Source organism: Melospiza georgiana, chromosome 12 (assembly GCF_028018845.1).
Source record: "Melospiza georgiana isolate bMelGeo1 chromosome 12, bMelGeo1.pri, whole genome shotgun sequence".
Lineage (NCBI taxonomy): Eukaryota > Metazoa > Chordata > Aves > Passeriformes > Passerellidae > Melospiza > Melospiza georgiana.
In genome coordinates, this window is record NC_080441.1 from 9,854,447 (window position 1) to 9,867,501 (window position 13,055).

The 13,055-nt window shown below is 35.7% G+C and overlaps 1 protein-coding gene across 4 annotated transcripts in view; it reads left to right on the plus strand.

The window, feature by feature from the left end:
- Positions 1-10,385, plus strand: part of STAG2 (STAG2 cohesin complex component) — a 74,094-nt gene extending 63,709 nt beyond the window's left edge. For 2 of the 4 annotated variants that reach the window (XM_058032528.1, XM_058032529.1), the window contains exons 26-34: positions 668-769; positions 2,410-2,558; positions 3,056-3,184; positions 3,532-3,737; positions 4,136-4,325; positions 4,411-4,524; positions 5,316-5,442; positions 5,764-5,841; positions 8,233-10,385. In XM_058032528.1, the coding sequence (XP_057888511.1) occupies positions 668-769; positions 2,410-2,558; positions 3,056-3,184; positions 3,532-3,737; positions 4,136-4,325; positions 4,411-4,524; positions 5,316-5,442; positions 5,764-5,841; positions 8,233-8,256 (1,119 nt within the window). In that variant the 3' untranslated portion in view covers positions 8,257-10,385. Of the gene's footprint in view, positions 1-667; positions 770-2,409; positions 2,559-3,055; positions 3,185-3,531; positions 3,738-4,135; positions 4,326-4,410; positions 4,525-5,315; positions 5,443-5,763; positions 5,842-6,380; positions 7,105-8,232 lie in introns of those variants that run through there. The other 2 variants (XM_058032531.1, XM_058032530.1) reach the window with 2 other exon arrangements.
- Positions 10,386-13,055: the final 2,670 nt, after the last annotated feature.

Sequence of the window (13,055 nt, forward strand, 5' to 3'; positions counted from 1 at the left end):
TAAAAACTTCTCCTGGCACATGGGATTCACAGCTGCACACTAATAATATGAGTTCTCATTTTGTGAACATGATCAAGCTTTGCTCCTTTGTGATTACCTTAAAATCCTAAAATTTCGACAGCCTGCTTTTATATCTGTCTTGAGTGCCCTACATATATTTTTGATTCTCCAAATAACTAATTGGGTCTTTCTTAAACCTGAAATACTTTAAAAACTGAACAGACAGCTGCCTTTGTTAGACAAATTATACCTATGATGCTGTCTGTAAGTGCATCCTTTTAACAAAGAAAATAAAACTCCTCACCAGAGTTACAGGAGTTGGTAAAAAGATTAGATTCTAATAATGTACCCTGAAAAGGTGAACACATGTCATTAACAAATATATCATGAAGATAAATAGGTCATTCTGCCTCTGAAGTAATACTGCAAGAATGAAAAGTGAGTTTATTCTTTTTGCATTTAGTTTTTTTTTTCAATTATTATTCTGGAGGTGGTTTAGGGTGTAATTTTGATGTAATCATGATCATGTTGGGGTTTTTTTCCTTTAGATAATGTTTGATTTTTCTTTTTAAAAGTTCCTATCATAGATTTTATTTTCAGAAGAATTCAGTAGTTGCAATGTTTTCAACTAACATTGACAGTTAACCTTTTTTTTTGTTTTTCCTAGTATTACAATGACTATGGTGATATTATTAAAGAAACGATGAGTAAAACAAGACAGATAGACAAAATCCAGTGTGCTAAAACACTTATTCTTAGTTTGCAGCAGGTAAGAGTTTACAATATTTTTATGCATGAAATTCCATACTGTAGGTGATGTCCTGTTGTTAGTAACTAGTTTCAGATATTGATGATGAAATCTTGATGGGCAGTATGGATAAGTAGGTCTGAACTTAAACACATTTTCTGCATTTTCTGCATTTTCTACACCTATGTGAAAAACTGCCAGAAGTCTTCCTATACTTACCATATATTGTACCACAAAAAATGTAGGAGTGGTCAATAAATTCAAAATGAATGTAACTCTATGAAACCTTCATAACTCTAAAACAATATTTTAAGTAAAATATTCAGATATGTGTTGTGAGATGGCAAGTTTTCTTGTTTGTGAACAGATAAATACTTCCTGCCTGTGTGGTAGGGGGTTGGGGGTTTTTTGTGGAGGTTTTGTTTTGCTTTTGGTGTGTTGTTTTGGTTTTGGGGTTTTTTTAAACTATTCTGAGAATTGATTTGAGGTTTTAGTAATTTCTTAATGTTTAGTAGAGACTTCACACATTTGACAATCAAACATACTTTAATGCTCTCTTCAGTAAAGTTTGTGTGGAAACCTGATGAATTCAGTTAAAGTTAACATTTGATTAATCTGCTCACATAAACCATCTGCATGGATTTTATTCACAGGCTCAGAACAGTAGAGACATATATCTCCAAAGCACTGTAATCTAGCATAGATCACTGCTATATCCATGAAAGGAAAATCTACCCAAATATATTTTCTCTATCCCTGGTTTTTGACTGAGGATTATAAAGCCACATAGTGACTGTGGATCTGGGTATTGAGCCTGGTGGAGTCCAAATGGAAATAGTCCTTACTAAAGTAAGGACTGGCTTATCAGGATGGATATTGCCAAAAAAAGGCAAAATGAGGCCTTTCCTTTTGATAGCAGCATGACTCTTAAGTAGCTGGTGGAACTGCAGTGTGAAATATGTAACTAATCACTCTTTGTTTCATTCTTTGTGATACAAAAGAGTGAAGGGTGTGTTAGACAAAATTTAAAAAATAGAAAAATTTATTATTGAAGCGCATTATAGTTGAATTCAGTAGGATTGAGAAAGGATTGATCAAAGAAAAGAAAAGACTGAAGTTCAGAGTATTTGGCTTTGACAACTATTGATAAGTAATTAAAAATCTCATAATTTGGTACAGAATTTCTGGTGTCTTTGGCAATTTCCCTGAACATATTTCCTATTTAGAGTTTCTTCTTTATATGTGTATTTTGAGAAGAAAAAAGAATTGGGAACTAGTAGTTTGACAAAGTATTTTAGTAAAGACCAGGTGAAGATCAGCCCATTTATTTCTTCTCTGTTGATGTATGTAATTAGGGAATCCTACTAATTTTTTGTATTCTCAACTTACCTTGATTTAGTGAAGCACTGAAATCTGTCATCCACTATGTCTACAGTTTGAGTGCTTGATCAGTGCATTTCAAAGTTATCTCTGGGGTGCAGACTCTGAAAGAGTAGCTGTGACTTCATTGTCCAAAATGTCCATGTTTGTCTCTTGGTGTTTTCAGATTGGCAGTGGGAGGAAAAAGCTGTGAAACATACTTTTAAACTGAAACTTACCTCTAGTCCAGAGTTTGACATAATCTTTTAATACATGAAAATTTCCCTTTTTATTCCATGCAGCTCTTCAATGAAATGATTCAAGAAAATGGTTATAATTTTGACAGATCATCACCAACGTTCAGTGGCATAAAGGAACTTGCTCGACGTTTTGCTTTAACATTTGGATTGGATCAGTTGAAAACAAGAGAAGCTATTGCTATGTTACACAAGTAATTGTGTGCTTTGTGTTACTTCCATTCTTTGAAAATGAGTTTGTTAATACTAAGTGCCTCAGCTCTAGAGATGATATAGCCCATATATTAATTAGGGGATGACTGCAGTTTTGTCTCTGTGTAAAGCCTAAATGTTTAATATTGTTGGTGTTCTCCAGCATCATTGCATAAGCATGTGAATTATAGCAGTGATGCTATAATGAACAAGCTTTTTAATGTCTGGTCCATAACAATAAGAAAAGATCCACTTCATTGTCAGTGGTGATCATGCTGGCCTCATGCAGAAAAGCTGCAATGCAAGGTAGAAATCCATGACAGAAAGAGTGTGTCTAGATTAAAATAATAACTAGTGTTCACTTTTTTTTGCTGGAATATGGAAACATCAAATTAATGCTTTCTTGACATAAAGGAAAGGGGTTTGGTTTTAGTAGCTCACAGTGCTTTGAACTTCTGTTTGTTCTTTGTCTGATGTAATTCTTTTTGTTTGTGCTTAGGGATGGCATAGAATTTGCTTTTAAGGAGCCCAATCCACAAGGTGAGAGCCACCCACCATTAAATTTGGCATTTCTTGACATTCTCAGTGAGTTCTCCTCGAAACTTCTCAGACAAGACAAAAGAACAGTGTAAGTATTTTCTTAATATTCGTAGTATTTGTAATGATAACCATAAAATATGTGCATCAGAATAAATATTTGTGTATTGTATTCATCTAAAATGGGATCTTTGACACATCAAGGTAAGTTTACACTAATGTAGTCAAGTATACTCACAGAAGGTAAATTGTATTTATTGTTGTTATTTTTCATTTTATGGTGAATAAACAGAAATGTGTTCCAGATTTGCTGTTGTCAGGTCTTTGTGTTAAGTAGATGAGAAACATTGGCTGTTAATTTCAGTAGTTGCTTATCTTGACATTGTAACCTTTTGTTACAGACTTTTTGCATCTCTGTATTTCTTGTTTCATTTAAAGGTATGTTTACTTGGAGAAGTTCATGACCTTTCAGATGTCTCTACGAAGAGAAGATGTGTGGCTTCCTCTCATGTCCTACCGGAACTCGTTATTAGCCGGTGGGGATGATGACACCATGTCAGTGATTAGTGGAATCAGTAGTCGAGGATCTACAGTAAGAAATAAGAAGACAAAGCCAGCAACAGGCAAGCGGAAAGTACCCGAAGGTAGAACTTCTTTCATCTTAAACTTTACTACAATAGATATTCATATAAACTGCACACATTGTTTCATATTTCTTAGTGTGACTGTATTGGTATGCCTTTATGTATTTTTTCAGAACAAGTTGCCTCTGATCATGTATGTGTCTTAGTGGGAAAAGTATTCATTTGATTCACAAAAGAAGATACAGGCACTATACAGTGTTGAGTCATACAATAGAAAAGTATAGAAATGCTCCAGCCAGTGATTATAAATCCAGGCCCTTTGAGGCACATGTAAGACTTTGTGGCAAAAAGTAAAGCAATTGATTCTCTGTATCACACATTTAATTTGTGTTTCAGCATTCACTTTTAGACTAGTTTGAAAAACACTTCACGGATGTTCTTGCTGTGTTTGCTTCCAGCTGAAGAAAGCAGCAGTAGTGACAGTATGTGGCTGAACAGGGAGCAGTCAATGCACACCCCAGTGATGATGCAGACACCTCAGCTCACCTCCACGATAATGAGGGAGCCCAAGAGATTGCGACCCGACGAGAACTACATGGGTGTCTATCCCATGCAGCCCGAGCACCACCAACCGCCGCTCGACTACAAGTACGTACAGCAGTAGGTCTGCTTTGTCTTAGTGTCCATACACAAAACCAGTACATGTTTAAAATAGAATAATGGTCTTTTTAAGCACGCAAGTAACGTGGATGTTGGCTCAAAGGCAACAGGAAGAAGCCGCGCGACAACAACAGGAGAGGGCAGCGATGAACTACGTCAAGCTGAGAAGCAACTTGCAACACGCCATGTGAGTGCAGTGAAATGCTCCTTCTGTGGGTCTGGGAGGGGAGGGTTTATAAATGCAGTGGTACACCTGTATCTTTTAAGAGAGATACATCTTCTAAGTTCAAAAGTTCTCTGCATTCTTAAAGGTAGTGTAGTTCTGCAGAAACAAAGTACACATTGCAGCCAAAAACACATGTATTGAGGAGCTTTACATCTTTCCCCTACTTTTGATTGTTTTATTTCCAGTACTTCATGTAACATAGTTTCAGTGGTGGCTTTTTTTTTAATACAATGACACCAATTAGTATAATTAGAATGACTCCTTAGTTTTCTCATAAGTTCTGATGTTTCATGTGGAATTTATGAGGAGAGAGGATGAAGGACTGTGTGGGTGTATTTGTAATGGTTTTACACATCTACTTTATTTCAAAGGCATTCTTTCTGGCCTTATCATAAGGCAGAAACAATTTTTCTTTAAGTGGCAAAACTTAAGTTCATTCTCACTTGAGCATGAATTAGGTATGGAGTAGATCTGCTTACCAGTTCTCACACCCTCTCAGAATACCCATTTAGAAATGTCCCATCGTTGTCTAAATTGACCTTTGTTAGGCATTGTCTCATGCTCTCTTAGTATCTTCTGGTTAAATACCAGCTTTCTTTAGTAGTAGTTGTGCATTCATTTCATTACTTAATTTCTGCTTTATCTAATGGAATCATCATTTAGGAGTTAGGAGTCCCTTACTGAGCATTAGCTTTTTAAGTAGATAGAAGTTAACTTGATTTAGTGCTAAACAGTCTTGCTTTTCATTTCAGTCGACGTGGCACGAGTCTAATGGAAGATGATGAAGAGCCAATTGTTGAAGATGTGATGATGTCATCAGAAGGGCGGATTGAAGATCTTAATGAAGGCATGGATTTTGACACCATGGACATAGACCTAGTAAGAAATTTACTTACTTTTAGTGGTCTTGGGATTTGTATTTCTGCTTTTAAAGCAAGATATTTGAATTAAGTTTTCTTTCTTATAAAAGAAAAATCCTTCTGGTTGCTTTCTGCCTTGCTAAAGGGCTGTGCCGTTGTCTGTATACAAGAGCCATCTGGTCCAACGGCCTTACAAAAACAAGAACACTTCCTGACATAACTAATAACATCCCTTGTGAATTTCAACCCCTTGAGAGTTCAGCTTCACTGACTACAGTGTAAAACCTCTGTTTTTCTGGTGAAATTGCACTTAACCTGTTTGTTTGTTTGCTTTCTAAAGCCACCATCAAAGAACAGGAGAGAACGAACGGAGCTAAAACCAGATTTCTTTGACCCTGCTTCAATCATGGATGAATCGGTAGGTTCACTTACATAAGGGGAAAGTAATGTAAATCAGTCTTAAGGTTGCCATGCTCTCTTACTTCAGATTTTAAATGGAAAGAATGCAATATTCAGGTTGTCATTGTTAGCTTATTTTGACAGACTAGTACAGTAATTCAGCTCCATACATTCTAGGATAGTCAGTGTTCCTTGCAATTTTATGAGATTTTTGTTCTTAATATCTATATATAGCTATGTAAAAGTTAAAAGCCTATGATTCTGAGCAGAAAACACATTTGTTATGGAAAAGACTGTAGCAGAGGCTGATAGCAAAGGGCATTAGAAAAATGAAGAAATGTGCATACACAGTATTAAAGGCAAGTTTCCTGTTGTGCTGAGCTTAGTTCAGTGACTGATGTCATTACCAAATGTCAGCACTAGATGGTTTGCATTTTGTGGGTTTTTTTTTTAATTGGCATATTTACTTTTGTGCATAAGTAAGATAATGGAGAAAATAAGAGATAATACAGATATCTGTTTATAGAGATGAGAGGTATTTTTTCTTTCCATATAAAGTTTTAGGTCCAAAACATCCGAAGTCTGTAGTTTCTGCTTGCAGTTGCCCTTTTATCCGACTTGATAAATCTGCAGTCTCTATTCTCTTTTAAAAATCTGCATGAGGGATTCCTTCTGTCTTGAACTACTTGTAAAGTATGCAGCCATTTTTGACCCTGGGTAGCTGGTACAAAATTACACTGGAAATAACAAGCTGCAGCAAGCCAGCAGAGGACAGTACAACAAGGCTTCCTGGGAATCTTGGACAGCTTGGTGGAATTTGGAAGATGGTTATGTATTTTTTTACAGTATTGTTGCAGCGTGAACTTGTTCATGTTTATGGGAGAAAGAAGTCCTAAATACTGTTTTAATAATTGCAAATCCATATATTTTGTACCAGTAGGGCTTTGCTTTAGTAATAATGAATCAGTTAGGCTGTGTGTCTGGCTGTTGTGTGTTCTTTCCTGAATTAACACCAAGAAAATATCTCGCCTGTTCTCTGACATTCTGTTTTACAATAATTCTTCCCCTCCTCTTCTCAATTTTTCCTCGACTGATCTGTGAAGTACCAGTCCCTTTTTAGTCTGACAATGCTGAAACCGTGGCCTTCTCCAGGCTGCATTTCATTGATGTGAGAACCCTTGTAGCTCCGGCTCTAACCCTGCCTGGGGCCGCTCGGGCAGGTTGAGGTTCCCGCCCGGCCGCGCTGTGCCGGGTGCAGTGCGCGGGAGCGGCCGCGCGGGGGCAGCCGCGGGCAGCGCAGCGCAGGGAGCGCCGGGCGGGGCCGGGAAACAGCTCAGTCTAAAGACAGCGTTCAGCGTAAAAACATCATCGCATCAATGCAAAGCATTCTCAGAATAAACTTAACTTGCTTTATTCTTATAATTTATTGCAGAGGTCCCTTATTCTTGGAGCTGTTGCACTTGTTTTTAATAGGTGTAGACGTAATAAAGCTGTTTAATTTATTCAGATGCACATGGTTTATGACTAGACTTCTAGTCGGATGTGCCCAGTTACTGCTGGCAGCAGAGGCAGTTCTGTCTGTGTGCTCTGTTATAGGAGGCACCCAAAGTGAATCTAATTCAAAGAACAGTAAAAATGGGTTTGTAAACAGATAAATATGAACAGCATTGTCAGGATTCAGGAAAATTTGGTCTGTTTTGCCTCTCGCTGATTTTATAAAGTCTTACAAACGTTAAGACAGTCAAATAATCTGGATCTTTTTGGCACATACATACTTCCATTGACATAGAAAGCTGTATAGCTTGTTCTCACATGGGAAGTGGAAACTGATTCTTTTTCTTTCCCTAGTTACATAATCTCCTGGAGTACAGTTGCTTGATTTTACCTGATGATTGTTTGATTTTTCACTGTCGTCCTGACAGAGTGAATACATTTCCTAGGAAATGTTAAATTTGTGTCCTGGCTGGCTGATGTGGGATGGCCTGTGCTTTCTGTGATCACAGACACAGCAGCAGCCAGTGTCTGCAGTGTTTTGTCCCAGGTTTAGTAGCTGGTAATAACACATTTGATTTCAGGTTAGTGCCAATAGAATGTCAAAGAAGTCTGAGTTAGGCACCTAACAAAAAATTATTCTGCAATTATTACCTTAAATAATTAAAACACAGGCTTTATTCTTACTGGATCTAGTTAATTTCAAGTGTGAGAAAAATATTTCTAATGAATGAGGAGCCCTTTCCATATTATTATCTAAATCAGAAGTGTGGTTAATCTGGTTTGAAAGAAAAATAAACTTAATAATGCCTTAATATATCTTGAAGTGTCTTAATCTTAAATTATATACTAATTGCTTTGTTATTTGTTAAATGTGTATTAGACTACAAATTGACACCATTTCTAACTTTTTTTTTAGGTTCTTGGGGTGTCAATGTTTTAATACCAGAGCAGCAAATAAATCAGTGGTGAAGTCATTTTCTAAGTGGAAGAGGAAGTTTTTCAATACAAAATTGTGGTAGATACAGTGAAATTCTGAACAGATTTTTCTCTAAGGAGAATGACATGCTTTCAAGATCAAGTGCATTGAAGGGGCAGTTTTGTTTGCCTGAAAGAAAAAAAGAAATGTAAAGGACAAGTAAACAATTGAGGATAAGCTACACTTTTTGTTGGGAAAAAATTTCAATATTTTATTTATGTGCTATCAGTTTATTTCTGGATCATAAGAAGTATTCCCTCTGAGTTTTAATCTCAACAGTCTGAGAGGTGTTTGGTACAGATTTGAGCCCCTCTCTACACATTTGCTGGCTATACTAAATAATCATGAGCTCTGCTGGATTGCTGTTCACGTCCATGAGCTGTAATAGTAGATGGATTGGTTTTCTCACAGTGTAGAACGAACCAGAAGAGTTGTCAGTATTTTTAATAAAATGCAAACTTAAGCAACAGAAGGTTTGTATCAATTAATCGTGGAAATAAATACATAAAACAGAATTTTAACAGCTTTTTAATCTAAAACACACACTTTTTATTCCAAAAGCTTCATGTTAGCCTTCTCAGAAAGGTCCATAAGCTATAAGCTACCAGAACGTAACAGATTTCACTCTTGCTTGCCCATTACCAACCCTGAAAGTTTGCTTGTCCTTTAAGAAAAATGTAATGTTGTGAAATTCCTTCCAGTAGTGCCACTGTATTTTGTCTCCAAATAAAAGAAGCTTATTGTAGTATGTTTGCAGAAAAATTCTAAACAAAAATTATACAGCTTATTAGAGTGTGGGAATAGGGATCTAAATTTTAAATAAAATTATATATATATATAAATTGGTGCTGATTTTATAATTGCGCAGTTTGTTTAGTTTTTTCTTACTTTTAAATTCCAACTTAAAATTATGAGGTTTCAGAAATATATTGAAAGTTTAACAATGTTTAAAAATAGAAGAGCATGAGAATTCATGCTTTAAAAATGATTTTTAAATTTGTATTTTATATTGTTTTATCTATCTGTCTTTGCAAGCAGTCTTCAGGTTAAAGATACTTCTAACAGGTTACAGTACATTTCCTCTATATGTAAATTAGATTGGATAATAGAAGCTCATAAACAACCCATAATATTCTTTAAAAGCTAAGCTTTAAATTTCATTTTGTGTCCATTCACAAATAAATTAAATTTGGTCTAAAACAGAAAGTGGATCTATGCCATTTTGACATTGACTCATTTTGCAAGGCTTAGGCAGCTAGACATCATTTTAAAGGAAATATTAACTTATATTACATATGTATATTTTTTGTCAGTTGTCTCTCAGTTCTTGAGGTATATTATTTTAATCATTCCATGCCTTAATACGCTTGCAATACAAGAATCTCCCCAAATGGGTGAATACAAAAAGGCTTCCTGTTTTTAGACTCAGAAATTAAACATTCGGCTGTGGTAGCCAAAAACCATAGATTATCTAAAGGATCATGATAAAATATAATTATTTTACTAGGTCATGGGTAACAACAAAATGAAAACTAGATCTGCCTAACTCATTTTACATAAATAAATACTCTCATGTCTAAAAGTACTGCCTATATTGTTTTCCACACCACTGCATTTAATAGAACTGCTGAGAGGACTGTATATATGATTTTAAACTTAAGTTGATTTTTCTTACTCTTGAAGGAGTGTTTCTTTGTGAAAGCAGTTCTTACAGCTTTGTTTTCAACCAGCTAAAAATGTTTTATATATTTACCTTAACCTGTTGTCCTCCACATTCTATTGTCCTAATTGTACTGTTTTCTGATTTGTATTTATGTCTTGAGACAGTAACTTTTTGAATAAAAATAAACCTACAGTATGTTGTATGTTTGATCTTTTTAAATTGGGGTTATGGGAGGACAGTGAAGAAAGGGGTATGAGTAATGCAAATGTTATGTTTATAGAAATCAAAATCTTTTTCCATGTCTTTTAAGTGTTTGTCTCAGAGTTGGGATAATGTATGAAAAACTGCACTGTTTTATATTTGTAATAAATTGTACAAGTTTTTAAAATGTGAATAAAGCACTAATTGGGTAATAATTTAAAGCAGAAAAGTTAATGCAATCATGATTGTTTTAAATATGCTTTAATTTGAGATAAACTTGTTAAAAGAATTAGTGTAAATACAGAGTGAGCTTTTGAAGAGGTTAGTACCTGCAAATAAAATTTTTAAAATTTGTATAGAACTTTTACATGCCAAGAAAGCAGTGGTTAATTATTTTTGTGTTACGTTTTCTAAAGGTGTATTAATAACCTTTCTGTTGGTTTCTTTTTCCTAATAACTATTTCCTGATTTTACTCAGAATGCTTTTGATTCTGACATTGGAGATGCTGTACATAGTCCAATGGAAATACCATTAATTCTGTATGCTACTTTCCATTCCATAAATTGATCGTGCACCTGGTAAGCATTTTGAGCTTAATTGGCCAGACAGCTAGGGAATGAGGGGAAAACCCTAAAAATCCCTTCCCATTCCCCTCTCCTCAACTACTGAGCACCTCTAGCTGGGAATTGAAAACTCCTTTCTGGTACAAGACTTTTTAAAGCAGTAATTTTAAGATCTTAGGGAGAGAAAACTTTTAATCCTTGCTAATGTAACCTTGAGAGTTTTGGGTTGGTTTTCATTTTAGTTATTATTATTGCAAATGTTCATTATTCCTGTCTCTAAATCCTGCTGTAAGTTCAATAGTATCTTGTGGAAAATTGTTTTAGTAAGTTCTAAGTTTATAATGCAAGAAAAATACCTTCATTATACAATGTAAAGTCTGTTCTAGTTAAACTGCTTTGGTACAAAAGCCTGTAAATGGAAGAAATTGGAGTTTTGAAGAGAGAGATGATAAAAATGTAGAAAAAAGCAAACTATTCAGAGAAAGTAAAGCCTGTCCTCTGGTTTACCAGAGAGGCCACAGGGAAGGTATTGATTTCAAAGGAATAGTTTCCACATATTCTGTAAAAGTATTTCTTGATATTAAACAACCAAAGACAATATGTAAGACGTTAGTGATGGCTGTTGTTTGTTTGGTTGGTTTTTACTCCTTTGGATGGTGTGATGCTGATTCCTGTAGCATGTTAACGATCATAAATTCCCATCTTTAATCTCAATATAACTAAAAATGCACCTCTTTAAAGTCTGCCCCTCTATTCCCCCCCCTAATTTACCCATACACTTTTCCTTGCATTTCAGGACAGCAATACAATTAACTTCCTACACATACTGGATTTTTTGAGCTGCTTTGATTCACAACAATGCTTTGCAACTTTTTTATCTATAGATGTTTTTATTTTATTATAGCCCAATTAATATCAACGACTTGTTCCTTTGAAGCACTTGTCAAAATTGTGAATTTATGCTTCAGAATTCTTTTGATTAAACACAAATTGATTCTTCAAAAATATTTTCATTCCTACTTAACTGCTTTAATTTAATATTCTTTGACTAATCTCTGATACTGAAATGTAGCTTATGCCATTGTCTAATTTTTCATAATTCTATACATTTCTTGTCCTGAGATTGTTTAATTTCTTACATATTTGTTGGCATCCAAAAGTGATCATATTTTTGATGGAGGTGGATGATGACACATACTCGGAAAACAAGGTAATTCAGGGCAATACTGTTCTATAACAATTCTGTTTTAAAAGTAACAATTCCATGTGAATTGTGCCTGTCATTTTCCTCAGCTGTCGTTCTGTCCTGTATGCCTTCTTCATGTTGCTATTCTTTCTTTAATGTTTCTTTGATTAAACATCAATTTTCATATTTCTTTAAAGTTTTTACCAGTTAGATGTTGTTGCAAATGGTGCCTTCCAGCTAGAGATTCAGTTGCTGCTTTTTGTTGTGTTTTTTTGTAGCTACTGCCAGCTCTTATGGGTGTAAATCATAGTGGCAGTACAATGGTAAGAAGCTATAACTCTGCCCAGAAAAATGATGCAAAGTGTGGTTGGGTGGCTGGCTGACAGAAGTGTCCCTGTCCTTCAGTGAATGTGTATGGTTCCATAATGTCATCATGATTCTCAAACCTGACTGTGTAATTTCTGCTGAGCTTTTCTCAGCAGTTTTTTGATTGGAAAATAAGAGGAAAAGTCATCATGTTTTGTGTATATTAACTGTTTTTGTCAAAGAAAAAGCTGCAGTTGCCAGCTTTAAAGGTGGAAGTTGTGTTCAGCTGATAACAGCTTGAATTCTGCACTTGCAGAAAAGCTATTTAAAAGAACGTAATAAAATAAAATATAAAAGTAATAAAACTTCTGGAGGCCTAGAACATCTCAGATTAGGAAGGAGAGATGTCAAGTTGGTAGTTACTTCATGAAAGCATTCAAGTGATAAAACAGGACTTGGGAAAATGGATTCATGAGCTTGCAGAGAGTTTCCTGTTGGCTGAGGTGGGTGATGGCAGGTGAGAGATCCATGCACACAGCAGCAGCTTATTCCCAGTCTGGTGGGCTGTAGGTACAGCTTCAATGATCCCTCAGACATTGAGCAGGGATGGTCTCCTTGTGCTCATCTAGCCTTTCTCATTCACTACCTTTGCCCTTAGGCTTTTGTCCCTGAATCCCCTGTACCATCTGTAGGGCCTGGCTGTGGGACATGGGTGTGAGCCCTGTGCTGTGGGACATTGGTGTGAGCCTGTGCTGTGGGACATTGGTGTGGGCCCTGTGCTGTGGGACATTGGTGTGAGCTCTGGGACACTGGTGTGGCCCTGTGCTGTGGGACATTGGTGTG